This window comes from Caloenas nicobarica, chromosome 2 (genome assembly GCF_036013445.1).
Source record: "Caloenas nicobarica isolate bCalNic1 chromosome 2, bCalNic1.hap1, whole genome shotgun sequence".
Lineage (NCBI taxonomy): Eukaryota > Metazoa > Chordata > Aves > Columbiformes > Columbidae > Caloenas > Caloenas nicobarica.
Genome location: NC_088246.1, coordinates 38,245,593 through 38,272,373, shown reverse-complemented (window position 1 = coordinate 38,272,373; position 26,781 = coordinate 38,245,593). Strand labels below are relative to the sequence as shown.

At 42.2% G+C, this 26,781-nt stretch overlaps 1 protein-coding gene across 2 annotated transcripts in view; it reads left to right on the top strand.

Annotated features, from left to right (window-relative positions):
* Positions 1-21,966, top strand: part of RFTN1 (raftlin, lipid raft linker 1) — a 98,894-nt gene extending 76,928 nt beyond the window's left edge. For both annotated transcript variants that reach the window (XM_065628866.1, XM_065628865.1), the window contains 4 exons: positions 4,080-4,195; positions 14,860-14,963; positions 16,221-16,302; positions 19,555-21,966. In XM_065628866.1, the coding sequence (XP_065484938.1) occupies positions 4,080-4,195; positions 14,860-14,963; positions 16,221-16,302; positions 19,555-19,992 (740 nt within the window). In that variant the 3' untranslated portion in view covers positions 19,993-21,966. The remainder of the gene's footprint in view (positions 1-4,079; positions 4,196-14,859; positions 14,964-16,220; positions 16,303-19,554) is intronic.
* Positions 21,967-26,781: the final 4,815 nt, after the last annotated feature.

Below are 26,781 nucleotides of genomic sequence, written 5' to 3'. Positions count from 1 at the left end.
ACAAAATACAGCCAGTAGATAAAAGACAGTGATTATCGTCCTCTACTTGGGGCTCATTAGATTGCATGTAGACCACATTCTGTGTCTGGTTTTGGACCCTCCCCTAAACGGGGCGAGGAAGATGCCGACAAACTGGAGATAGTTTAGCAGAGAACCAACAAGATAGTCAGTGGCTGGAGCACTTGTCTGTGAGGAAAGATGGAAGGAGCTGGATTGGTTCAACCTGGAGAAGGGACAGCTTTGGAGGATGTAACAGTGCTGGCAGTACTTATGAGGAGACTATCAAGGAGATGGATCCAGGCTCTTGACTGAGGTGCGTGAGAAGAGAATGAGAAAAAATGTACATAAGTTGAAACAAGAGAGGTCCTGGTTGGATATAAAGAAAAACTTTTTCATCATTAAACTGGTCACGCTCTGAAAGAGGCTGCCCAGGAAGCTGTGCTGTCTCTATCCTTGGAGATTTTCAAGATACAAGTAGATAAAGCCCTGAGCAATCTGGTCTGCACTTGTACTGGACCTGCTTTGAGCAGGAGATTGGACTGGAGACCTCCTGAAGTCCCCATCTACTTGAATTATTCCGTGAAACTGGGTCCTGAATGAAATAATGAATATTTCTCTCCATCAGCTGTAAAGGGAGCCTTGGATGACTAACTCAGCTGTAGACCTCTATATCATAAATATCTGATGTTAGATTATGTGAATGTAACCTAGTGAGCCAGCTCTAGAACATATGACTATAGACTTAAGTTGCTCATAGAGCTAGAGCATCCATGTGATAAAGGAATTGCAGGTAAACTCAGTTGCATGTGTCCATCTCCTCGCCCTTCTACACCTCTGTGTAAGAGTTTCCCTGAAATTTCTGCTGATCCTGACACCACAGCATGGGTTACATGTGCCTTTTCTCCAAAACAGGACCCCATTAGTTCTCTTTCTGCTGCTTTCTCCATTCCCTCAGTTATTCTCAGCATCCCAAATGCTTCACATGCAAAGGAATTAATGATCCAATTATTCTTTCCTTTACTTCCCACTTTTCTCTGGAAGAGTAGGAGATGACCTGTAAAAGGAAAAACGTATGGCCAAGGTGTGAGAGTTGGCAGACATGCATTCATGGAATGAAAGTTTAAATGTTGTGGCACGACAGGTAGAGAGGAGATTGGTTACGGTTAAGGGGGAAAATCTTAATGAGCATCATAAACAAGTTTATCTTACAGAACTTTTCACCAGCATCACTGTTGAATAGACACCAATATGCAGCAGCTACTTCTCTCTTCCAGTTTTCACATTTTCTACAGGTGTCTTTTCTGGCCAAAAAATTAATGGATCTTGGGACTGACTGGATGTAGCATTCAACCGTAATCATTGTACATCCAACAAGGAAGAAAAGTCATAGAATCATTTAGGCTGGAAAAGACCTTTAAGATCATTGAGTCCAACTGTAAACCTGACACTGCCAAGTTTATCTGCTGCCTGTAGGGTCTCATGAGCTCAGCTATTAGTTTCTAAAACGTTACATATGTGCCATAATGTTCACATATGTGGAAGCTGTGAACTGCATGAGTGGAATGCGCAGCAGAGTAAAACATGAAGGATGATTTATGAGCGGGTATGAACACACGCATGCTGATTGTGTTTTGATCACTTATTAATTAGCTGGCAAATGTGTGGGGCGAGCTCAAGCTGCATTTGTGCCAACAGCGCGACACTGAATTTCATTAAGAGAATTGACGGTACAGGAGCAGTACACTGAAGCTGTATAAAGCTTCTTGGCAAGGTCTGAATGTCTGTGTCTAGGAGGGATCTGTGGGTTTCTCCCTGCAGCCTTAAGTGCTGTCCTGTCATCCCTGCTTTGGAAAATGAAAGGGTTATTTGTACATTATGCATCCCAAAATAGATTTGGGTATGGGTTTTGTTGCTGGAATGTGATATATTGCACAGAAGTTGAGTTTGTTCCTGCTTTGAAATGTAGGGTCTAACAAAGTGCCATTTCTGAATGAAATATAATTAAATCTTGCACCCATGTGTATGTGGCAAGCTTGCAGCATCCCTGGAGGTGTTTAAAAGACACGTAGATGAGGTTCTTACAGAGATGGCTTGGAGGTGGACTTGTCAGTGTTAGGTTAACGGTTGGACACAATGATCTTAAAGTTATTTTCCAACCAAAATTATTCTATGATTCTATGGTTTCTAACCTGTAACCCAGCTACTTAATGATCTGGCCTGTTATTTCGCAACAAAAATGCATGTTCTCCCCTCTTGGATGAGAAATCTGTCCAGATGATGGGAGTTACTGCTTTGTAGTCCAGCTCATCTTCCTTGGAGCAATGTGTAATACTGCCTTGCAGTAGTGGTGAGGGACCTTAATTTCTCTCATTCTAAACAGAATTATGGGAAACCGGCCTGGGGAAATAGTAAGTGTGAAAGTAGACAGTGTATTTTTCTACTTCTTTGAGTCTCCCAACACAATCCCAAGGAGAGTCCCTAGTAACTGGTTTACAACTTTTTTCCTTCACAACCAAACTCAAAAGAAATACGCTCTGTTAATTTAGATACAAGTATTTGCATCTGCTCACTCACACCTTAATGACTGGACTGAAACTGCAGCAAGAGAGAGTAGTGGACTGTGCAAAAGCAGGGGGGTGTGCAAATGCTTCACTCCTGTAGCAACAGTCTTACTACAGTCTGTTGGTAGACGTAAGCCTCCAACTGTAGGAGTCTGGTTTGTTGTGGGCTTTGCCCACAACGAATCTATTATTTCCAGATAATAAATTGAATTTAGATCATATAATCACATAGGAAGATGTTGACTGAGATTGTGTCTCCAAGAGGTAGGAAGCCTCTTGATCCTCTTTACTGCCTGTTTTGTGAAAATTGGTTATAAGTTTGATATATATTTTCCCTTGGAGGCAGCAATGCCTTCCCGCTGGCTTTTCTTGACCTCGTAGCATCCACCAGGGAAAGCAAGAGGACATGATGAAAGAGCTAAACAGACTTATCCAGAAGACTCTTCTGTCAGCTCAGGAATCTGCCGGTTTGGCATGTGTTGTTGCATTTCAAAAACATGTATCATACCAGTGCAAGGAACATATTTTTCCTAAAAATGTAAAGAAACTATCTTGCAAAATGCAACACTTGGGGAGGGGATGAGCAAGGTCTTTATAATCAGTCATACAGGGTAAATGTATTATTTAAATTAGAAAGGCTGAAAAACACACTTTGTGACAGTTTGAGAGGAGTTTTCTGTGCTCATATAGAGTACAATACTGCTTATTTACAATGATATAATTCTATTGCTTCATAATTTAGCTTATTTTAGCAAAGAAAGGTAAGTAATTTTTTTTCAGTTATTCTGATTCTGTTCTGTCGTCATGCTGACAAAACTGGAGGTCTTGCATATGGGAGTGATTGTTGATTACGGAGTAAACAGCTAAGTTGAAGGAAAAAGTGCTGCTCAAGTAACGTTAATAGTATGTGTTGTCTGAAAAAAGGCTGAACGTGCTGGGAATGCAAATGAGAACAGAGAGCCACTAAACCAGATGGTCAAAATGCCTTCATAAATTGATTAAATAGTTATGAATGTATCTTTTCTTTCACACCGTTCAGATATGCCAGATCATCCTTAGTCCATGTAGTTCACTGTAACTGCAACAGCTGATACATACATAGGGTTCTGACTCGTGTAAATCAATGGATATGGTCATTAATATCACTGTACCTTCAAAAGCCCTTGAAAAATTGACCCGATACACTGTCTTTAGCTCCCAAAGTGTGTGTATAACTTCAAGTAGGTGAGCAATACTGCTGAACTGGGGACCGAGTTAATTTTGCCTGCTTGAAATGGGAGAGCTGTGTTTTTTGAGGACAAACTCTGAAATAAGAGAACGGACAGTGAGGTTTGCTATTAGAGAGTAGGATTGCTCTTAAAAACTCTTGGAGAGATTAGTCTCATTCATTTATCAGAGGAGGGTTTGTGTATTTCTTTATTAATATCCTTGGAAGTATTTGTTATTAATACATTCAAATGTATCGCTACACATGAGATGTCTTCCATAAAGTTTACAGATAACCCTGTGTTTTCACAGATTCTTTACATGGGACAATGGATGGAGTATTTCTCTTTGAAGATGTTGGTGTGGGAGACAGTAAAACCACACAGGGCTATGATGCAATTGTGGTAGAGCAGTGGACTGTCCTGAAGGTATGTGTGCAGTTTTTCTTCTTTCTTTCTTTCTTTCTTTTTTTTTTTTTTGTAAATCAAAGCACTCCAAGACTGCGAGGCAGACACTCGCATGCTGATCTGTGCTTCAACACTACCAGAGAGGCAACTGAGGTAAAGTGATGCAACATAACCATAACACCAGTTAACCACACTCTAGGTTTGTACGATGCACTTTTTTGTTTTGGTAATCTCCGTGCTTTATTGGGGGAGGGTAGGAAATGTGAGTGATGGTGAGCAATGAAACTCAGGGCAATCTGTCCCAAAAATACAGATTTCTGCTAGATTAACTGTAAAGAGGATCTCCATTGGTTGTCAGGGCAACGTGATCACACAAGTCACTGTAGGGTCGCAGTTACAAAGGCAGCAGCCCTCTAGGTGGTCTTAGCTGCAGCAGGACTGCACAGATAAGTGCATTTGCTTCTGTCTGGCCTGCTTCATATGCTGAAATAACTGTACATTCTGGATAAGTCCCTATAAACAAACCACGTGTGTCATAGACTGTTTTTTTACTGATCCAAGCACACACTCCAATCAGTAAGAAACACTGTTTAGATCAGATCAGTCAGTACTGATCTTCCACAGCAAATTTGATACACAGATAAGTATTTGAAAAGCTGGGCTTAAAATTCTTTGTGACTTGAAGCAAAAAGATCACGGGTGGAAAAGAAAACACCATTGTGTAACTCTTTGCATTTTTTTTCTTTATTTGGATACTCTGGTCTGCCAGAAATAGATGTTATATGTCTATAAAGGCAATGCCTGATCTTTTCACTTGGAATATATTGTAAATAGTGTAAAATCCTAAGAAAGACAAGCAAGGCACACATGCCAAAAGGATGGATTAAGGGAAAATGGGACAGATGCTGGACTAAATGTGTAAAATTCCAGGAGACTGGGATTACGAGTTCAGTTATTAGATGATGGCTTTGTAGTGTAGCAAGAAATGACCATAATAATAATGGCTAGAAACTTCTTGAAGAACAGCGTAATGCATTAATGGCAGCTTTTCTTGTGCTAATGTGCATCTGAACAAATTATTCCTACACTACATTGAATGTTATTGTAGTTATTACAGACTTAAGTTCTTGTTCATTTTTAGGGTCAGACTGTGGTGTTGCCACTCAGGAGCAAGGTTTTGGGATAATGACAGATGGTTCCATGAGTGCATTAGGTCAGTGCTGATCAAGAAGGCAAATGTTAAGAAGCTTTAATGTTAACCATATGTTAAAAACTGTTAGGAAAGGAATAGAGTGTGAAACAGCAAATATATACTACTACACACTACTGTATAAGCTGGGGTTTGACAGCACCTTATTGCAGAAGGTTATGTTAGTGCTGTAAATGTTCAGAGAAGACCAGTGAGGACGTTCAGTCAGTCATACAGACAGCTTCCAAACGAGGAAGACTTTATATGGTGTGTCTTTTCAGCCTGGAAAAGAGAAGACTTGCAGGGAATGGAATAGGTAGAGGCCTCCTAAATCATGGGAGGCGTGTAAATAGGGATTGGCTGTTTGCTGTCTCTTCTCTTCCTGTGTAAGAACTAAGGGTTGTCCAATGGCACTAGCTGGGTCCAGTTGCAAAACAAACCAAAACGAGATAATTCAGGGGATTCTTTATGCAGCAGCAGCAGATCTATGGAACTCCTCTCTGGAGAATGCTATGGGTTCAAGAAGTTTAGATGGGTTCAGGTAGAAGTGATGTTTTTTCCTCTATCTCTGTGTTTATGTGAGCATTTTAATTCAGATCAAAGTGTGTTTTTGAAGTGAACCCCCTGATCCTCCCCACTTAATATGCCTCACCTCACATCACAGAATGGTCTCGTATTGCACAAACTGGATTTCTTTCAGTAGAAACTAAACCAGACGTGCTGAGAGGAATTACACAAAAATATTTGGGGCGGGTATCTTACATGCGTGCCCTGATATATATTACCCTTCCTTAGCTGTTACTTATAACCACATTTGAGGCAGTTTTCTGGGTTGAATGGATTCCTGGTCAGAACCAGTGAAAGGTTCTGTAGGATATTGCAACAAAGTTATGTGCAATGGCCCCTACGCAACTCTTAGTTTGCTCTGTGTGGACACAAGAAAGTTTGTCTTAAGCTACCTGACCAGGACAGCATTCGATAATGGGGATCCTATGACGGCAGAGTGGTGACCAAAATACCAGGACACAGCAGAAGAGTATCTTCTAGCAAGGCGTCTTGAAGCAATAGAGCCCTGGTAGGTGGAGTATCATTTGCCTTCAATTCTAGCAATTCCATGCTGGGAGCACATCTGGTCAACTGATTAAGGAATCAACCTCCCAATGCCATCTGGTGTGTCAAGAGATGCTGTACTGCTGCACACTATGTCAGTGAGGGCTGGCATGGAGAGTCTCGTGTTCCAGACATAAGATTTGGTATGTGCAATTTCAGAAACACAGTTGGTACGATCAGATTATTCCCTGTTGTAATTTAAAATGTGGATGCTGGGTGTTCCCCAGCAAGTTTACTCTTCTGAGTTCAAGTGCCTCTCTTCCGGGGACATTATGAACATGTACCCACCAACCTGAAAGTGGAAGAGTACGGAGAAGAAAAAGCCTGCTGAAGGAAGGATGTTGAGGCATTGGGGAACTCTTGCAAAGGTCTTGCCAATTTAGAGGAAGAGCAGAGCTGACCAGCTCTGTTTTCTTCTGACATTTAAATAACTCCATGGGTGTTTCATGCCTTATGCTTTCTGAGACATGATAGGCATAAGTAGGGAAAGTCATCGAATGAATGAAAGACTAGAAGCCGGGGGATCTGTAGGCACTTGCCCAATGTTGTACCCAGAAGACGAAGTCACCTCTCCGTTAAGCTCTGTTGGAATTTACCATTTTTTACTATAAACATGGAGTAATGCAGTGGCAGAGGAAGAGACTGTAAAACTGGGGATGTAGAGGGAAGGAGATGGAGTTCAGTAATGACAGATGTCCAAAAACCAGTAAAGGCTTTGTTTCTGTTATGAGTACTTCAAAGTATAATTATCACAGAGATAATTCTGGAGCAGGGCAATGACTCATTAATGTAGACTCCTTTTTTTTTTTTTTTTTGCTATAGCTTCAGCTCTGATCTATATTAACCTTTTCCATTTGTCATTTTCATTTGTATCAAGCAAGTGGAAGAAGCACTGATGGGCAGCATGACATAAATGTGTATAATGGACCCTTATTTTAAATTTGTATCAGATTTGATTATCTGGATGAGCTATGGAGTTATTCAGATGTGGTCTGAACTGAACATAAATTTATCGCACTGTATACCAATTAAGAAGAAGAAACAAAGAAAAGAATCCCAGCCACAACAGAAGAAAGCTGTTGGAAAAAGGAAGACATACAGCATGTATTGATGCCCTTAGTAACTACATGTACTAAATGAAAAGGTGAAGTTCTGCTGTTTAACCATAATGGCAAAAGAGAGGGGTTGGCACACCTCTTAGCAGAGAAAGTGCTGCTTTTTTAATTGCTAAGGCTAATAGAGAAAACAAGCTGAACAGTGTGATGCGCTAGGTATGTGTGTAAAATGTCAGTTTGTAGAGGATGTAAAGCTGCAGCTGTCACAGTATGTGGTCCCGCCAAGCAGCAGGCAGGATGTAATAGCTCTGAGTCATTTAACTCTTTCTTCTCAAAGTGGAGCGGTGGCATCCTCTGCAAATGACCACAGGACTTCTAATGACAAAATGCTACTCTCATCCCTATCGCTTTAACTCTAAAAATGTCAGGGCGCATTATTTCCACCGCAGTCTTTGATATCTAGCACCAAAACTTGTTTGATGATTTTAATTCTGCTTGTGTAGGCAAATGTAGGTAGACAGTTCTGATTAATCAGAGCCTACACGATTTCCCTCTCCCCACCTCTAATCTGTCATGTTCTCTTCCCCATTACCCATGACAAAGTAGCTAATACTGTCTTTAAAGATGAGTGCCATAACATTTATTTTACATTTCTGCATTGTTCAGCTTCTGAAGCCTTGTTCATCCTGAAAATATTGTCCTTAACTTACAGACATTTTCTCATTTAAAATTTTCAGCTGGTGATTCATCACTTTTTTATTGTTTGCTATATCATGTCTTTAGTGTACTGGCATGAATTAAAATCTCAAATACATCATGGTGTTGCTATTTCCCTGGCAGAACTGAATGGGGTCAGTATCTGCTGTAGACATGTTAAAACCCTTTAAAGTGCAACATATCAAAAGATTTGAAAAATTATCTCTGCTGAGCCTAGGTTGCAAGTTGCCTTAATGTAAGCCTTGAAACAAATTCCCTGGAAATGAGGATTTCATTTGTCTGTAAATCTGATTTAGGTCATATGTCAGTTAAGCTCTGTTCTGCTGTCTGTAGCCATGGGAGAAAGGCATGACCAGGTCAGCAAGGGAGCTGATGGCGATGGGCATGAAATGCAGTTGTGTGCTTGACCCTGTTAACCACCCAAAGGACATGTATGTTGCCTGAGCATAACATTTCAGCATTTTGTTGCTCTTCAAGAAAAGCTGAACAAAAACCTTCAGGAGCCTGTTATCTTCAGCAATTTTTTCCAGTTCTTGCTTCTTTCTTTCTTTTATGTAAGATATGAAAGCAGCATAGATACCTATATATTTGTCTACTGAACTCAGTAGACATATGCTCTGTACATGATTAATCTTGTTCTTTGGTTTTCTTGATAAATTTAGTAATAAAATCTAGCAATACGAATTTGGAACTTTCCTGATACTTGCACTGTTGGGTGTCTAACAAAGCCAACGCTTCTTCCACGTGAGTAAAAAGCACTTGAACTAAACAGACAGAAAAGCACAGGATTTAAAATGGTCTGAATAAAAAAAAAATCACTTCCTATCTGTCATGGTTTGTGACAAGATCAGCAAGAAGAATTAGTTCTCTGCTCACCCATAAAATCTTTCAGGAAAAGGTGAGCATACCAGATCTGAACTTCCCACTTGAAAACAAGCTGAGAAAAAGCATTTCAGCCCTCTCTGATACTTCCTAAAAAACCACCCGGGGCACGAGGCAGGTTTCTCTTCCCCGGCAGGTCACCTTTGGCCATGCAGTGCTGCCCTGGCTAAGGCAACTCTTTGACCTTGTGCTGCTGCCAGGGTTTGGGAGGGACCCCCCCATTTTGGGGCAGAGGGGACGCAGGTGCTGGGACCCCTAAATCTGCACCAAAGTGAAGGGCAATGCCAACTTCTGCTCTCCTGCTGCCTGAACCGGTGGCCATACAGGGTTTGTGCTTCAGCTGCGTTTCTCACATGGAAACAGATTATTAGTTCCATAATGGCGGAGCGGTTCACAAAGCCTTTTTGCAAAAGCCACATTTTCTTGAGAATAAATTACAACTGAAGGAAATTACATTGGGAAGCTGCATGGAGATGATTAAGCTGTGTGCAGCAAGGCACCCTGGAGTATACAAGTTCTCGGGTAGTGTTTTTCTATGTGGGTGGGGCTTTTTTCCCAATAACAGTTGATGGACAAAGCAAAACCAGGGATCAGTTAAAGACACAGTGTACAAGTGTTGCAGGAATTGGGAAACTGAAAATGCCAGAGTTATTTAAAAAATGTACTGATGGGTTGCTAGATTACGTATACTTGTTGTGCTCCATGGCCAGTTAGGTGGAGTTGTCCTGTCTTGTGGTATTGTTGCTTGTGCACGTAAGTTTAACACGTTTCACAAGATGCTTCTGTGCGTCCTTTGTGGAGAACCCTCCATGTGAACACATTCAGCTTCTGGAGCTTTTACTACCTATCCTGTGCTTCCATAAATGCAAAATTGTGTTGCTGCACAAATGTGCTTCTTCGCTACAACTGCAGGCAATATTAGAAGCACTCAAACATTTTTGTTAGTTTATTCATGTGCTAGAAAGTGGGATTTGCATCTGCAGAAGTCACTGAGGGAAGTGGGGTTTGTGGGCACAGGAGGGTTTTTTGGTTATTTTCCGTTTTGCCTTAGGCCTGGAGACAGATGCCAATGCTACTCAGCAGCCATGTGCCTATTGAAATTGCAACTGGATACATCTGTATCTCAGAAAAACTGTCTTAACAGGATGCTGCCCTGTATCATGTTACAGCCTGATTTTATTCTCAAAAATATTTCACAGTGCATGAATCCACGTATATTAAGTAATCGTGAATAAGTCTAAATTACATATGCCCAGAATAACGAGCAAATGGGCATTTATTTCTTACCTTTTTTCTATTAACTTTCCACTAAGGTCCCAATTTAGCCGCTGGTTGGTGTTGGTCAGTGACCCATCTGCTGCCAAAAGCCGCTGGTGGTTTCTGAGAGTGCCGGAGCCGTCCCGCACCCGCTGCCATGCAGCTGATGGTTGTGTAGCCCGTGTCTGCTGGCAAGGGGCTGTGGTGTGTTACACACAGAAATTTAGGAGCAGCTCAATACTGGAGGAGCACAGTCCAACTTTTATTGCTGAAACACTTGTGAAACTTCTGCTTCCAATCAGTGTTTTTAATGGATCAACAACGTTATATTATTAGCAGAAATTACCTTTTGGAAGAAGTCTGAAAAAGAAGAAGGCAAATAATTCAGAATTTTAGAGCTTGGATTTAGCCTCCTTGTCAGCCGTGTTACTGCAAACATAAAGCATTTCCAGCACGCTTTTACCAGCTCAGTCTCACACAGCCCGTCTATTCAATTTCTCTCCTTTTATTGTCTGTCTTTTCCACTAAGGTGCAAGTCCTGCCTTCTTCATCCTCCCCTCAGTGCCCTGGGAGAAGCTCTGGCTTCGGCAGCGGTGGGGGCTGGTGAGCAGCCCTGGCTGGGGGTGCACGTTGCCACCCTCCTGGGCTCTCCCCTCTATTTTTCGGAAGGAGCCAGGTTTGAACGCGCTGCCGGTTTTCCCCAACAAACAGCGGGTTACACTTTCAAAGCAACTTGTGTTTTTTTACTTCCATCCTCTTTGCCATCTGTCTGTAGATCTTAGTACACAGTCTGTTAGGATTTGCCGATAAAGGTTTTATTAAGATTTATTTAATGGCATTTTCAATCTTCCACTCTTTAATCCGTGCTGGAAAAAAATATTAAATAGTGACAATCCGTAGCTGCCTTGTCACTGAATCACATTCGCTTAACCCAGGAAAGAATGATTTGTGAAGAACTTCTGTCTCACAAGAGCTTAGTAGTTATCTTGTTTATTATCTTGCTGTGGTTAAAATTGCAGCAGTAGGGGGGCAAAAGAAAAGAAAAATTGTTAATGCAGTTGTTTGTGTGGCTTGCCCTAGATATTATCGTTATCATTTTTTAATCTTTTTTTTTTCCTAATGAGCAGAAGCAACTGTGAAAGGAGAAAATGCTGAAAACAAACAGTGCAACTATAAATAAAATAAATTCTTTTCATGTGATGCAAGTCAAGGGAAAAACCTAGCTCAATATGCTCTGGCTTCTTGACACTCAAGGTGTGATCAGAGATTACTTATCATCCACGGGAGAGTGGGAAGCAAGTTAATTAAAATTTTCCACCCTTTCACTGAATGAAATGTCTCCCGGCTTGAGACACATTATTTGAACGCTTATTTTTCAGTAGAGCTCTGGCACGTACTTTCTCCTTCTTCTGGTGTTCAAGTCCAATATTTGCCAGCTAGAAAGAACACTGAAATTTCATTTTAAGGAACTGTGTGTTTGAAATTTTATTTCAATTGTCTCAAATAATAGTAGGTAAAATAATTTTAATGATCATATTAAATATAGAATGAATACAAGATGACTCTTTTCCTCTGCACCCATCCCCCAGTGTATTGTTCGTTTAGAAGCATTTTTGCTTTGCAAAGCACTTAATATGACACCAATTTAAGGTCTGTACAACTGTGACTGCTGCTGGCACGCAAATTCCAGTTGTGGGGTAGGATTACAACCCCATGATTCAGGAGGGGGAGGGAGAAGTTGTTTCTTGTGGTCTTAAAGCTTCAATTATCTGTATTTGCAAGTAAAGAGCTTGAAGCCCTTATGAATTACACCTGTTTATTCAAGAGTGACTCCTTTCTCTCATCTATCGTCTTTGAAGCAGCCAATTATTAGTAGTTTATTGCCCAGGGACCTGGGGCAGAGGTTCCAGCCGAGCATCCGGCAGAGTCAGGGGAGCTTTTGGAGGAGCCCATGGAGCCCATGGAGCCCGGAGGAGACGTGTGCCCCTGCGTAAAGCCCACGCTGAATCCTACAACCAACCTCACACGTGGTGGGAGCCAGCACATATGAAAAATCAGAGGTCACCTTTTTGTAACAACTGTACAGCACACTTTCAACAGTGTTTTTTACGTTTCCAGATTAAAGGAAAAAATCTTTGAGCCTAATTGACTTCAATTTACCCTTAAATTTATTTTCCAGTAACTACGCTTTTGAATGCGCTTACCCGCTCTTTTCCTTTCTGCACCACTGGGATTGTGAAATACAACATCATCTGCTGCAGATGACGCTTAATCCTGACAAGCGCGCCAGGTCCGGAGCCAGCCTTGTCTCGCCGCTGGGAGCCTGCGGGGACAGCGGGCTGTGGCAGGAGTGACGGCGCGTCCCCGAAACAATTTGACTTCTGCAGCAGCCAAATGAGCTCTGCGTGGTACCGGTGTCCTTCCTCATTGCCGTAATCCCCCTCTGATTTTTGACGTTTGTTGCGCATCCTGATGGAAGGAGAAGGTTCTCCTTGCTAATCGCCAGCCTCGGGCAATTAATTCAAAATAGAAATCCTGTTTGCAACATAAGATGTTCCTTGGGGCACAAACAAGGTCTGCTGTGCCAGTCTTTCCTGACCTGCTAGGCTTCTACCCTCTGAATGAGTGAGCTCCTTCTGGTTTTTCGTCTACAAACACTGTCTGATGGAGGGAATGTTTTGCTCAGATCATTTTATGAGTTCTTCCAGGCACCTCATGGCGGGCTTGTGATGGTGGATGCTCTGACCTTATTCTTAATGCTCATGTTGCGTATTTTCATCTTTGTTTTTGGTAGGTGTTGTTGACCAATCTCATAAACCTCAGCGTGTTGTTGATGTGTTTTCTTGGGACATTAGCTCTTAAAGGCATCTAGCTATGTCATAATTTTCGCATTACCCTTGGATGCTATTTTAAATGCTGGAAAGAGGGCAGAAATATCCATCTTACACAGGGAAATGGGACTCTGAGGAGACTCTGAATCTACCATGGTCACAGCTGTAGGATGAGTCCTGATCATTTTGGAGAACATGAGTCCAAGGCCACGTGGTGTTGCTCCCCTCTCGCAGGGCATCTCTTTTCTCTCCTGGAGTCAGCAGTTCTGGTCTGTACATGGTGATGTTGGAAAGTAGAGGAGTCTCTTTAAGTCCCTGAAAGCCTCTGTACGGAAATCAGACATAACATTAGCAGAGTGTTCATGTGCACTTGGACTAGAGTTTTTAGACGTTTTCCTTTTTAAGCAGGAGTGATACGGCTTCTTCAGCTATTTGCATTTGTAGTTTTTAATAGCTATAGTCAGGCAGTCATTTAGTTATGAAGATACCGAGTGACCTAAATTACGTTTGTTAGAAGAAAGGAATAGCTGAGATTGGAATTCACAGAAATACCTTGAAATAACTACAGCAGGCTTTGGATTAGTTCTGATCAAATGACCTTTTTTTTTTTTTTGTTACTGTGGAATAAATGAATTTTTGGAGCTGCAAAACTATTGTGCCTTACCCGGTGTTGAGAATGGGCAGTTAAAACTCCTTGTCTACACATGAAACCAGTGGAGGTGCCTGAGCTTTTTGGCAAATACAATTGTTATTCCAGTGGAATATAGTTCTATTTGTAGAGACTAGTAGTTACCATTTGCCTGCTTTGTGTATATTAAAATTAAAACCCAGTAAATATGCTCCAGCATCTCTTTGTTAAATTACTGGAAGTCCTGGCATTTAGACACCTCACTGGAACAACCTTTGTTGAAACCACCAGTGGTTCTTTCTGTGCGAACTGCAGGGTCTGCCACTTAGTAGAAAGGGAATTAGCAAAGCTCTGCTGGGTAGATCTGTGGCTGGAGCCAAACTCGTGCACTGAAAGGCAACGCTTTTGGGCTCGCCCACAGATTTCCTGATTCAAAATAACAAGGAAGCGATGCGTATCTGGGGGTGATAGAAGGAAAATAGATCTGTACTTACATTTTATTTTTTGTTACTGGCTATTTTACTCTTGGTCCATCATAGCAGAGTAACCCAAATGATTTCAGTACTAATCTTCATGATTTACTCTGGCCTAGACAAGTGCAGAATCTGGGCAAAGCAACATTGTCATTTTTTAACTACTTGAATATTTTTTTGCTTGGGAGGAGATAATTGATAAAATACAGTTAATTTGTCCTGTTCAGATCTGGAATCATCTAAAACTAGAGGGATGACTCAAGCAATGAAAAAACAAGATCACAGATGTTTACCATTTTAAACAAACTGATTTAACAGTTTGCGATGTACAGGCAATCAGTCCCGTGTCTCACGTTTTCGAACATTTTCCTTCCTGCCTAGCTGAACACACAAATGACCCCCTTCAGAACAAAAACCCATTCTCCCTCCCAAAAACCCCACACACATGGGGTTTTTTTTTGTGGTGGTTTTTTTTTGTTTGCGTCAAGCCGAATGTCACACTCCAGGCGGTGATGCTGACTGTTGATTTTTTTCCTATCCTAGGGAGCTGAAGTGCAGACCGATTACGTTCCACTGCTGAACTCGCTTGCCCTGTACGGCTGGCAGCTGACATGCGTCCTTCCCACTCCCATTGTGAAGACCAACAGGTAGGGAGGGGGCAGCCGCTGCCTTTTGCTTGGGGAAGTAGCTGTAGGGACACCGCAGTCCCCACAAGCGATTCTCCGTGCCCCCAGTGTGGATTTCCTTCCGTGCCCGCAGCATCTGCTCTCTGGGTCCTCTGAGCATCACGAGCTGCAGGAAGCACGTGGTTTATTGGCAAAATACTGCAAGGTGGTGGCAGCATGGTTTCGGCATGAATTTTCTGGGTATTGTCTCTGCCACTCTGTAAACTCCTTGATTCTAAATTTCCTGCTCTGGATCTCCTGGTAACTCCTCTTACCTGTGAGATGTTGCCTATCTGAAGAAAAGTCACTTTATTCTTAATTGATGTCTGTCTAATGCTGCTGATACACACAGCCTAGCTGAGAAGAACCATGTGAAATTGGTTTATCATAACTCTAGTAGCTTTGTTTGCATATATAATCATTCTGCTGTCTGCTATTATTAATATTCTGAGTTTTTACATACAAATGCAAATCACTTAAAAATACTCTTCATAACTGTGGTGAAAAACAATCATCCCACTTGTTAATCATGAAGATGGCGCTTTCTGAATTTTCACTGGTCAGGAATATATTTATATATACACCAATATAATCATCATGATTTTTTATCTTAGAAGTAAAAATATGCCCTGTTCTTTATGAGATCTAGATGAAGACTACTCCTACACATAAAAAGCTAAAAAGTAAAGGCCATCTGTGCTGGGGGAAAAACGGTATTTAAGTTTTTCAGATGTGTTTAAATATAGGACTGAGTAGAATATCACAATTATAATTTGTAAGCCCTGTCTTTTGAGGGTATATATGGTTTTCTTTCTCTTCTAGTTTTCTGTATCCTATTTTAACTTCAGTAACACAGGTCAGGCTGACGGTGCAGAAGGGCACCCACCCAGTCTAACCCCTGGTGGCATTTGGTTGTGCCTGCAGAGCTGCACACAGGCACCCTGCCACTTGCAGTTCTTGCTCTGCGTTCCAAACAATTTATTCTGTATTTATACGCTTAAAACATTCAGCAAAAGCATGTAACAGGCTGACAGACTCTATCAGGCCAAACAGTTGCTCTTTTTTCCCCCCAAAATACCAGGCTGCTCAAAGACACTGGGGACAGGGAATGTTTAGGTCATTCTTCATTTTGTTGTTCTTTGACCTGCAGAAATAAATGACTGAGATAGATTTTTGCTTTGAATGATGCTGGATGTGAATTTAATTCATTCTCAGGAGTGTGCATTTGTTTCTTTTCAGGGAGGGGAATTTATCTACAAAGCAAATTGTATTTCTTCAGAGACCTTCCTTGCCCCAGAAAGCAAAGAAGAAAGAATCTAAGGTAAATAACCCTGAGTTCCTAGTTTCTTTGTTTTTTGTTGGTGGTATTTTAACACTGTAATTGATTTCGCATAGAAGTAAAAATGGCCTATTCAATGTTTCTGTGATACAGTAGCAAGACACAAGGAATTGAACTGTTCAAACGAACGAAACAAAAAATGCTCAAATGACGTGCAAACTCTTACATTTCATTCTCTGTTGAACTCACAGCAGCAGAAGAGACGTAGATTTCTCTTTACATGAACAGGACATAAACCTCTATACGTGACCTAAAATTCTCTGCCCACGTTCACTGCCTGCATGGTGGAACCAATGCTGCTTTCTCTCACCCACTGCCTGTCTTTTCTGTTTAAGTTGCCCTCTCTTCCTTGCTCTGTGTTTTGGTAGAGCCCAGCACAATGCAGGCCTGATCTTGGCTGGTGCTTCTGTCTATTGTGTGAACGTTAATGAATTCTGCTGGAATTTAACCAAAACCAAAGCCCCCTGCATCCAGCTAAACTATCCGAGAACGTAGCTGACAGCTGATGATGTACCTGTGTGGATGCACGTTTGTATTCCCCTTTCCATTTTTAAATGTGTAGCTGTGGGAATCCCTGCCCAAACCCGTCACGCCGTACAGCCCAGAGGGAAATACAAGGACTGGTTTAAACTGGAAACTGGGGAAGTGCTGACCTTCCTACAGTACTGGGATTTGCCTTGCCCTTTCAGTATGCAAAGGGATCAGAAAAGCCAGGTGAAGTACAGAAAAGATCTCTGAAACCACATGATGAAGAGACTGCTAATTAAAAAGGCTTGTTTAGACTCCAGCTCTGTGCACATCCCTTAGCGCCAGTGAGCCAGACATCACCCCAAGGAAGCTGAGCCAGAGCAGGAGGTTGGAAACACTAAGCAGAGCTGAACACTGGGAATATTTTACCCAACATTTTAGATAACTACAGATAGTTTTAATCTTTAACACCCTGACTGGTTTGGAGCCTGCTCCTGTGAAAATCGTCTTTTAGATGCAGTGGAGACCTGGAGAGTGTTTGAACTGACTGAAGCAGGAGAGACCTGCTGGGATCAGGACTGTGATTTAGCATTTACCCGCTCTCATTAGCAAAGCTGGAACCCTGAGTATTCTGTGAAGATGTTAGTTACAAAGCCCATCTTTCTTGTTTTTTTCTCTTTGTTTTCAGGTGATTAAAGGGATCTTGGGAGGAGGGTCGGAGTGCCTGTATCTGGTCATTCTTCTCCCACCACTGTGCGTGGTTTTAATGGAAGGGGCGGGAACCTATAAATGATTGTATGTCTTCAAATAGAGAAATCAGTATGATACTGAGTTCTTGTGTTATAATAACAAATGAATAGCATCCAGATGACACAAAACTTTTTCATTTGGCCATATAAAAACTTATTTAACAATGTCTGGTTCACAAAACAAAGGATTTACTCGTTGGCAGTATTAAATATGCAGACGTATTTGAGGGCATAAATCACAACAGCATATTTTCATACCAAAGGTCAAGGAAAAGTGGGGTACGTTGATTATAGTCATATAAAGAAACGTAAGACTGATTCAACATCTGTAAGTGGTTGTTGTGAGTCACTTCAAACATGCCAAACCTGGCATTTGATTAAGTTTCTGAATATTCTGCACATAGCACGTCACAGGCTCTCAGGGTTTTTTAAACTTGTGATAGGGAATGTCCGAAATGTTTATAGATGACCCCTTGGAGGAGGGAAATAGGCTGATGATGAGATTAAAGGGACATCACGGTGTTGGGAACTGATCCACCCTCTCTACACACACCAACCAGCCGCTGTTCACTTCAGCCAGAGGAACAGAAAAGGAAACATGCAGGGAGTGGGACAACTTATTTTTCTTTTCAGTAAGACAGAAGGACTCTTATTAGTGCGATATTCAGTCAGCGATGAGGTAATCGAGTTCATTCACATAATACAAAAGTGATGCTTATTTCAGCAGAAACTGGCTGTATGCGTTTTTGTGAAATACAGTATAAATACCTAAGTCTACATACATCTGCACATACGCAGTCTCCTACAGTTTGATCTTTATCACATTTAGGGCCCTGATCTCACCTTCCGTCAAAGAGAGCTTTGAGTTAAAGGGGAGCTGTGGGTGCCCAGCACTTCTGCACATCAAAGAGGAAAATATTCAGGTGTCTCTGAATTTTAAACATCTGAGCTTTAGAACCGAGATGTTCTATTTCCTCCTTCTCTAAATTGTGATGATATTTAAGTGAAAGATTGCCTTCTCTAAGTAAAACCAAGAAGAATCTTGTGAAAGCCAGTTTCTTTTTTTTTTTTTAATTCCTTTTTACATTAAGTTCTGGGTAGCAGAAGGAAAGAGCATTGCTGCCTCTTTGTAATCTTATAAACTTCATAGATTTTGAATGGCTTTTTGATAAAGGAATAAATAGCTAGATCAAAAATTTATGACATGAGTCCTTCTTTTGACCAACTTGGACACAGACCTAGTTGCACAGGTAAAAATGGCTTTTGGGACCACAGCTGAATGTCCTGATGAGATGATTTATGCCATCCCAACCTCGCCTCCAAACCTGTCCCTGAGTTTTCATCGGTGTGGTCACTGCTGATGAACTGGTTGTGCACATTCACCTGTACTTAACAAACTTGTGTGGAATGGCTCAGCAGGAGCTTGGAACATGGTCTGGCTTCCCTTGGGAAGCTCTATTCATTTTTGGACAAGTGAAGCAGATATATTAGTAGCATGTTTATCAGGCTTTATATATTTTTTACTCATCTGTAAGGAGGCCGCGTCATATTTTCTCATAAAAAACATTCATACAAATGGTCCAGAATATTTTACTGTTTGGCTGTAGCCCTGGGGGTGGTGTTAGTTCTGCCACTGACCTGGTGGAAAACATTGGTATAACACCATGGGGTTGCCTCCTCCGTCTGCGCTTGTGCAGCTTTGCACGTTCTTGCGTGTCTGCCGGGGGCTGCGGGTGACACCGCATGTGGAGAGGAGCCCACCGGGCACATGAAACAGCAGAAGCAGAATGCACCTGTGTCTCTTCTCTCTGTGTAATACATACATACGTGCAGCACAAATGATCTTAAGCCGTCTGATACAGTCACACGGTTGTTTTTTTTTTTTAATCTTGGGTCTTTTTGGTCAAACTAGTCTTTAAATTAAAACTAAATAATCAAAACGTTTCTACTCTGGAAAGCAAAAGTCCATGTGAGATTGTCTCTAATGGTCTTTAACGCTTGGATCTCTTACTTGCAGTTTCACTGGAGGTTCTCCAAAGAGGACATGCACAACAAGCAAATGAAGAAATCCACAAAGGCGAAATTAAGTATGAGAGAGAAGCAAACGGCAGAGGAGAAGCAGGAATTTGAAGTCACAGAGAACACAAGAAACTTAGAAGCACAAATCTCAACAGCAGCCAAGCCCGATCCAGAACAGCAGCTGGACGATGTTATAGACTCGGGACACGCGGTAGCAGGGACCAAGGACGGAGATGCCCATCACGATGGGGGTTTGGAAGAGACACGTCCTGCCAGTTGCGATACTGATGACAACGCCGTGCAGGTCTGTGTCAGCCAGAGCACGTCCGACTGCTGCGCGGGTCCGGTAACAGAGGCAGGGGACTCTGCTCCGGTATCGGACGGCTGCGCTGGCAGCGACGGGGCAGGGCTGGACACGGGCTGCTCCTCTGAGTAAGACCTACACATCAAGTGTCCTGTGAGTTGCTGATACTTTGCCGAGAGGAAAGAACAGATTTTGCTGTCACCATCGCTAACTCCTTTGCTCAATTCAGCATTTCTTTGGCATTGTACTTACTTTGCTCCTAACACACCAATGTCTTGGTATTTTAAGTAACTACAGAACTCAGGCTTTTTAACCCACAGAAATTAATTGCAAAATTCCATCCTCTTCACAGAGTGGGACGTGCCCTGGGCTGTCTCCTAGAGCTGCACTTCAAATGAAAACGTAGGGACAGAAAACATACTTGGGTTTTTCTCTGACTGACCTTAGCAAACCAGGTTTGTATCTAGGTCAGGGCAAACGTTCCACTTGGTCAGATTTTATTCTGCGATACTTTCTCATCCACGTATCTTTGCTGGAGAAGTTACTGTGCCGTATGTTATTTTGTCATTAAGCTTGTAGTGTCACGAAAACGGTATTTGGGCTTAAACAGGCTGAAATTGGAAAGCTTAGATAAGAGGGCTGTTGTCTGTATTTATCTCAAACAGCACACTTACTGCCGATACTCTCTTCTGAATTTTATTAACTCTTGCAGATCTTTAAGCAATAAGCAAATCGCGGACCTATTTTAGACACACCAGGTAAACAACCCAATGGTAAATTTGTGTGAGGCAGATGATTCCAATAGAAAATGCAATTTCCTGTTCGCTCACATTTATGTTCTTTGCCAATCGACAGTGGTGGGGGCTTCAGAAGATAGCGAAACAGAAAAGAACAGGTAAAAATGTGTGTCTTTTAGTGGCTGTCTTCACTAAGATTGGAATTAGCTGTCACCTCCTGACCATTGCAGGTGATTTTGCACCACTTCTGCACTGCCGTAAAATATGTTGTGAGAAGGAACTGAAATGGCAAATAGCAGGGGGCAGTGGCCAACAAATGTCACTAAATGACCTTACGAAATGCAAATACCTTAATAAAGGGGCTTTTTAAAATACAAGTAACTGTATTTTGGGACTGATACCTAATGGAATTCTGTAAAATTACCAGCATTTTAATGTTTGGAGCTACATTAAATATTTACAAGTGAATGTACATGTGTAATATAGTTTCGGTGCCAATGTTCTCCAAGTACTTCAGTGTTCTTAAAACTGTAGGAAGTAGTTGGTTCTGTCTTCTTAACCACCTTCACCCCTATTTAGAAGTGGTCACGTAATCTGGGAACAAGGTGAGAAATACATTCTAAATTCCCCCCATTTCTGTTTTTGTAAAAGCAAGAGCTCTGTGATTTGCTGTTTTTCTCCCTTGATTGGTTTGTTTCTGATAATTTTTCTTAGTCTTCAAATCAAAATGCTGCACAAAGAACTATGTTCTGTATCAATTGTGCACCTGCAGTGGTTCAAAAGCATTTTCCATGCCTTAAAATTATACAGTTGGCAGAAGATTGCAGAGAAGGGGAAAAAAATCCCACCACTTTGAATATTCATCTAATTGGGACGGCGGCACTGAAGTTTAAATCGTTCGATTTCACACACACAAAGCACGGTGGTATTTCTTTCATTGCTTGAAGAGTTTTTATTTTGATCTCAGTGGTTTAACCAGAGGAGTGTAACTAATTTCAATTTCTGGTGGTATTTTTCAATTATTTCATTCTGTTTCATGAGATTAAACTGAAGTTCCAATAGCCTCAAAAATAGGTTGTTTCAGTTGTTCTACTTAAATACAAGGTCTCTGCTCTGTACAGTTTTAAGTACCTGTTTGCAAATTTTATTACCGTAAGATCCTTCTGCTGATGGTTTCTATTTCAAGGACTAGCTTTGTATTCATCTTGTTTTAAAATATACTGTATTTAATGAACATTTTACTAGTAGAAAGTGTTGCAGTAGAAAGAACTCTCCAAATACTTTTGAATAGAAAGCGTTTCTTGAATTGCAATTTGACCTTGTTTAACTGGATCCCAACTGCTGACAAAACTAAAAAGAAATAAAGGTCATGAGGAGATTTCTTGCTTGTGGTACTTGCACAACTGCCAGTAATTTGTCCCCAAAAGGAGGAACTCAGGGTCTGTAAGTGGTGATGAAGGCAAGCTCCTTACTACTAAGTTAGCAGTAGTTAACTACTGAATTAGCAGTAGTTACTACTGCTAGAGAACTGGCTACTTGGTTTTCCATCACCAGTCTGACAGAGCGTGTAAGGGTCTATGAGGAAGCTGCACTTGTTTAAGTGAAAGCTTGATTTAAAACTTTGGTCCTGTAAATGCCAGAGTGGCTTAGGGTTGGGAAGATTCGGTGAGAACATTCACATTTTTTCAGGTTAAAAAGGGCAAACGCTTTTGGTTTTACAGTTACATAATCAATTCCAACTTGTGACTTTGAATGAATCTGAGTTCAGCTGCCTGGAGTTGCGTGTGTGCTTTCGCCGTGCCCGTCTAAGTAAACTGAGCTTAAATCGCCTCGTGGAGGGATGACAGGGATGAGATGAGGGCTGGGGAAGGCAGCTTGGGGTGCAGCAGCGAGGCTGTTGCGTGCTGTTGCGTGCAGCTGTTGCGTTTGACATTTTGGGCTTGAAAAAGCCAGACCAGCAGAGCGTCCAAGGCAATCACAGCAAGCAGTTGTCACTTTATTTGAAGCCTGAATGGAGAAGGGAAGGCTGGGCCAGAGCTTAACTCCCAGATCTGAAGACCTGACCAACGCAGGGAAATACGCCAAGGGTGGAGAGACTGTAGGTGGGAGGAGCTGAGATGGGAGTTTGGCTGCAGAGGTACCACCTCCACCTCTCCCAGGGAAGCCACAGCTTCTCTGAGCCCCAGCTCCGTCTCAGGGTTTGTCACCCCCAGCAGAAGGTGGAGGAAGAAGCCAGGCCCCTGCCTTGCTTGGGAAAAGCCACCTTTTTAAGCCCAACCTATTTTTTTTTTTTCCCAAACCAGATGGAATCTCCCAGTAAGGATGCAAATAACCTTCCTGTGCCTCTCTGGTGAGGGAAGCAGACACCAGCATTGCCTGCACGCCTGGGGAAGGAGCCAATGGGTTGTGCTACCATGTGTCACCGATGCCGGCAGGTGACAAGCACCACAGCACACAGAGGTGTATTTTAACGTGGCACTCTGGTGTATTTTCACATGGACGCGTCCTGGTTGCACCAACAAACCCCAGGTCTGTACATCAGTCCCACCAGTCTCCTCTGTTTGAGGGAGGAGCGCGCTGGCCGCTCTGTTGGGAGGAGGAATTGCACATGCTGGTGTTTAGAGCAGGTGGTCACCTGGGCAAGACAATGATCGTTAAATGGGATGAGTTCAAAGGAGAAAATCCAGCTCAGACAAATAATAAGTGTCAAAGGCTGAAGGAAGATGGCAAAGAGGAAATGGCTGAATTAAACAAAGGATGGCAAAAGGGGTTATACGGAAACACGGCGGGGGGCAGGGGCAGACGGGTAGAACTAAGATGAGTAGGAAGTACCACATGTTGAAACATTATAAATAAAATAGTTTGTGTGGAGTTTAGGAGGGGTTAAATGCACAAATTATTTGATTGACACTTCATATTGGGTAATTTCTTTGATTATTGGATCTGTGCACTTGAAAACAGAATCATTGAAATTGCTCAAAGCAGCTTTAACATATGCAGGGAAATGGAGGTAAGTACAAAACAATATACTTTAGTTTTTCCTGATTTGTCTCCTGTCAGCCTTGGTTTCTGAGGTGAGCAGAGGAAGGGCTCTGCATTCGGATACCCTGCTTTTGCTTTGTAGTTGCCGTGACTCTGTACATTTGCCTCAGGGAGCCAATTATAGGGCAGAAATAAAACACAATCAGCTTTTCGTGCAGGAATTTCATCCTCCCTGAACTGAAGAGTACAAGAAGAGCAGCTACTAATTTCTTGCTGATAAATGCTTCTCGAAAGTACACTGAATGCCAGCTAACGATACCAACGCACCTATGAACGCAGAGTTGTAGATGCAGTTCATATGTCTCCAAGGCTCAGTGGGGACGTGCTTTGGGCTGTAGGAGGGGACCCTTGCCAAAGCCCCCACCAGCAGATCAGTGCCTGTGGTGTGGAATGTGGCAGGTGGCTCTAATCACTGCCTTACCTACACACCAAAGTGGGGGGAAAAGGCTTTTCAATAGAAGTGCTTTCTGTTATTCACTCCAAAAGCACCCTACTAACTAAAATGAGGTAATGATAATGGCATAGCCACGCCTTTCCCAGTTAATTAATGCAAATCCTATAGGAATACTTGACGTTCATTGTATCAGATGAGCACGCAGCAAGCTGGCAAAATAAATGTCACAGGAAGAAGAAGAAGATTCTGTCTAAAAAGGCTGTGACACCAGGTAACTCACAAAATGTCTCACTAAGTGAAGTGTAAATGTGTAGCTGGACATGTATCTCACTCCTTATATTTAAAAAAAAAGTAACTATCAGCCTACTTTCTCTCCTTAAGCGTCCCCTTAGCTGATGACACAAAAGAGGAATAAACATTCTTCTAAGATTACATGTTATGATTCAACAATGTGATGAGAATATTTCTCCAGCTCAGTAGCTGCTGAACAGCAGGCATCGCTCTCTGTTCCCGCCACTGTAGGCTAGTGGCGCATTTATTTAATTGTTTGTAGAACATCTATTTACACAGGTTAATTTTCCTGGGTTTTTTTCTTCTTCAATTGTGGTGGAGTCAGATCCAATAATACCCTTTAAGGTAAAATTATAGATGTTTCACTGCAAGACCATTAAACTCTGGAAAGAATTCCAGAAGATTCTGAAGTGTCAACAGGGAAAGGCTACAGGGGGAGGGGATGCGACAACTTCCCTGGCTCCGCAATGGCGTTTATCAGCATTCCACGCACCGTGGGCCGGTCCTGTTCTGTGCCCTGTGGCAGGACAGCTCTGCAAGGTAAGAACAAACTTCTTGTTAAGAGTCACTGAGGTTACTGGTGTTTGGGGTGGAGGGGGCAGGAAATTTGTAATTTTCCTCCATATTTCGGTGCAGTGAGTGTTGTATGTTTACTACTACTCTGGAGGCGGGTGAGCCCATTCAATTCGAGAGCCGTGTCCTTGCCCCACAGTGCTCAATCTGAGTATAACAGGGGATGACAGAAGGAGGTTAGAGCGAAAGAGGCTGATGACAGAAGCAAAGGGGTTTGAAATGCCTTTTGTTAAATGGACATTTTGGTGTGGGTCTGAGGAGCAGTTTGTGAAAGAGATGTTATTTGGGCTGAAGAAAGCATGTGCATTAAGGGAAAAAAAGGGTAAAGCAGTTTATAATTCACTTAATGATTTAGAAGTCATAAGGAAAACAACATTTAAAGGCTTCTCAGAACTTTTTTATCGTTACACTGTTAAAACATGCAGGAGCCTAGTGGGTGGGTTTTTATTTTAGGGCATCGGTGCTTCCTGATAGCAATTCCTCACACATTTCTGTAAAAAAAAAAAAACAAAAAAAACCCCAAAACACCACACCCTACTTCCTTCAAGCATCAAGCTCTGACATGTCAATTGCCATCTTTGTGAACACAAAAACCCCTTGCTTTTATTTTTTGTGACAAGCACACTGTCCTATTTACATTCTGGAGTGAACAAACGAGGAACCGTTCCTTGAAACGGGTACTCGGAAAGAATCTTCCTCTCATTTCAGTGGGAGGGAAGGAATCTGACAAGACACCCCTCTGGGGCTGCAGTGACTGCTGAGGGGATGAGCCGTTTCAGCTCAAGTATCGCCCAGAAGCACAAACCTGAGTGGCCGAGGCTGCAGGCACAAGATGAACACTTACAGGCACACCCTCATCACGGCACTGTCCCCAAAACGCAACTCCTTAAGCTCCAGCACTCGGAGTTCACCTCTTTCTGAGCTAAAATATGGTTTCCTTAAGTGTGTTTGTTCCAAGCTGCAGCAAAGATGGATTTTTCTCATTGAAGCTCAATTTACTGAAAAGCTCTAGGATTATTTCAGTTGTTCAATCAACTCCTGCAACAATGCCAGTAGTATTCTTGCACTGCACTCAAAGCAAGGGCCTGGAGTTTCCAAGTTAAGAGTGTCTCGCTGCTTTTTGAAGATGAGGTGAATGTGGATGTAGCAGCAGGTCTCCTACAGGCTGTAAAACATACCAGAGACTGATAAAAAGAGGTTAAGGCTACAGGCTAAGCTCAGCACACTGAAGCTGAAATGATTTCTTGCGAGAGATCTACAGCTGGGCTGGAAGCCTTTTCATCCCAGCACCAGGATGTAATCCTTGAAGAAATGAAGTGCTCCACACCAACAGCACTGCTGCAGCCTGGAGCCCAGGTGATGCGATCTGCATCTTTGCAACCAGAGGGATGCTGCTGGCGAGCAACTTGCTGCAGCACCTGTTTGACTATTGTCTGAAACATCTAACTCCAGGAAAAGAGCCACTAACAAAGCGAAAGCCTTAACAACGTAACATTTTCAATAATTCAATAATAATTTAGTATTTTTAATAATTTAACTGTTCCTTATTGAGGTCTTCAAAGGTACAATGGGAATCTCTGCCACTAAAGGACTGGAACTGTCTTTACAGATAATTAACTAACTCATTATGCCTTTCTGTTATTCTCAACAGTTATAGGAGTTTTTCTACAAGTTGGGGGAAGAAGCTTCGTTCAAGAAGGGCTTGGGCATCAGCTGTTAACACCTGGAGTTACACTCGTACCTTGCAAGAGCAAACTTTCCAGAGCCTTCTCCCAAACAGAACTGGTACGTCCTGCAGCCTCCTCAGACTGCGCTGCGGCAGGATGCAGACATCTCCTGTCCTGGCTGCCGCTGCTGCTTGCGAGGACGGGGCACAGGATCCTG